At 32.4% G+C, this 2207-nt stretch overlaps 1 protein-coding gene across 1 annotated transcript; it reads right to left on the reverse strand.

The window, feature by feature from the left end:
- Positions 1–356: 356 nt before the first annotated feature.
- Positions 357–1298, reverse strand: LOC109207900 (kunitz trypsin inhibitor 2-like). Its single transcript, XM_019370901.1, has one exon. The coding sequence runs from the start codon at positions 1255–1257 to the stop codon at positions 649–651; it is 609 nt and encodes a 202-aa protein (XP_019226446.1). The 5' UTR covers positions 1258–1298; the 3' UTR covers positions 357–648.
- Positions 1299–2207: the final 909 nt, after the last annotated feature.

The following is a 2207-nucleotide window of genomic DNA, read 5'->3' on the forward strand; positions in this document are numbered from 1 at the left end:
CAAATATGCATGATAATCTGCAAAAGATAAAAAAATAAAGTAGTAATAATTTGATACATGTTAAATTGATAAACATAGTTTTTAATCAATTCAACAGGAAAAGGAAACTAGGATAATAATAAATCAAAATAACAAAAAGGTAAGCTACAAGAAATATATATATATATATATATATATATATATATATATATATATATATATATATATATATATATAAATTGGCCAATAAGCTGAAACTAATTGCATTCACCAGCCAAAAAGTAAATAAAATATGTACTTTTTTTTGTATATAATACACATTTATACAAAAAAATATATATTGTGCCGGTTGTTATTTTTTGGAGCGGCTAAAAATATACATTTATCAAATATATATCAAGCATTTATTCCTGTGGATTAAGATGACAAATCAATATGAAACACCTCATGCATAACATGCATATGGCCTACACCAATAAAATATAACATCAGGGCTTGCTATTTATTTTGACTATATATGTTACTAGCTATGAACATCTTAATAGAGTCAAACCTAGCTTATAATTATTCATTCACATAATTCGAATAGCTTTACTCGTACCTTATATATGTATTAGGAAATCCACATCTATTATAAATATTTAATTGTGAAAAATTCGCTTATGTATCTTAGGCCTTCTTGAACACAATCTTGAAAATTGGACGATTTACAGCCAAACACCTCGATCCATTAGCTGCAGGTGCAATACCAATATACCCACACAACAATCTTGGACAAATAAAAGAACACCCTGTAGCTCTTGGACAATACTGTAACGCATAGGCATCTTCATATTTCTGAATAGTAAACAAACTTGTGGCCGTGCCATTTTCAGACCCACCCTTAATTCCTCCAGTGGTCACAAACCCGTCTTCAATTTTCAAAACAGTGGATTTATTGCAAATAGACACGTACCTTGGTGCTGCAAATTTTATATTTATGTCTTCATTTTCGTCAATTACTAGCCCTGCACTTGAATTCACCATTAAGAATTTTAAAGGGAGGCCTTTGCTCTGAACATTTTGTGCTTGAAATACGTCGAGCGGGCAGCTCCCGTTTTCGCCTTTCGCTAGCGTTAGGCCACCGCCGTTGGCGGCGGTGGTTGCCGGCAAAATGTAGTAGGTGTAACCTGGACGGATTGCTTGTTTATTAGTATCAAGAACTGGTTCAGTTTTTACCTGGAATAAGGTTAAAAATAGGAGGCAAGAAAGCAATAAAATCCTTGATATTTTCTTCATTTTTAAGGATATGGTTAATGCATGAAATATTAGGGGCCAAGTGTTTTACATATTTATAGAAGCCGATGTTGAAATGTATGGCATATGTGATCGTTTTGAGTTTTGCTTTTCAAACTTTTGGAAAAATGAGAGCCTAATTTTTGTTAAAGTATGCTAAATGGGTAGAGAAAAGTCAAAACATTGAAATTTAATTTACCGTGTTTTGAATTTCTTATAAAGTTAGGCATTCCGTATGGAGAACTACATTTGAATGGTTTTATCACCGAAAGAAATAAGTGCAAACGTCTAGATTAGCTTAGACAATAATCTGTTGTGCTTATGAATTGTCAACCAATAGGAATGTGATAAATTGAAAAACCAGTCTGTAAAATTTCTTGACTTTTAGTCGATTGAATCAGAAGGTAAAGGATGAGGGCGCGGGGCTAGTACTAGTACGCAATTTTAGATTTTAAATATATCACGTGTCTTTTTGCTTAAATATTTTGTACGTACTCCTACTATCACATGATGATGAAAACCTAAACTTGATATAAACAGTAGGTATGGAATTTTCAGCCTATTTCGAGAAATATATAAACCTTCTATAGTTAACCTACTCAAATATAATTTTATTGCAGTTAAAAATTAATCAAGATAAGAATAGCCATCTGAAAATTTTAATTGTTCATGTGATCCTTTGTGCTTTCTATTTTACCTCCGGGTGATATAGAAATTATGTTAGAGTGCTTCGGGTTGGAAAGATAATGTAACATTACCCCTTTTATTTTAACTACAGACCTTTGCAAAATGTCTCAAATACCTGTCGAGGCCTTCACATGTTAAAGGATCTACCGGGCGGACGTAGTTGGAAGAAAAATGAGTAGATAATATTGATAAGGAAAAAATGGAAACAAGAACAACTTATCGAAAAATATTGTGCCGCGGCAAGCCACTGCCTTGAAAGCGATTTC

This window comes from Nicotiana attenuata, unplaced genomic scaffold (assembly GCF_001879085.1).
Source record: "Nicotiana attenuata strain UT unplaced genomic scaffold, NIATTr2, whole genome shotgun sequence".
NCBI classification, from domain to species: Eukaryota; Viridiplantae; Streptophyta; class Magnoliopsida; order Solanales; family Solanaceae; genus Nicotiana; species Nicotiana attenuata.

Excerpts from the sequence above, each read along its gene's own strand:
- LOC109207900 (XM_019370901.1), bottom strand. The coding sequence starts at position 1,257 with ATGAAGAAAATATCAAGGATTTTATTGCTTTCTTGCCTCCTATTTTTA.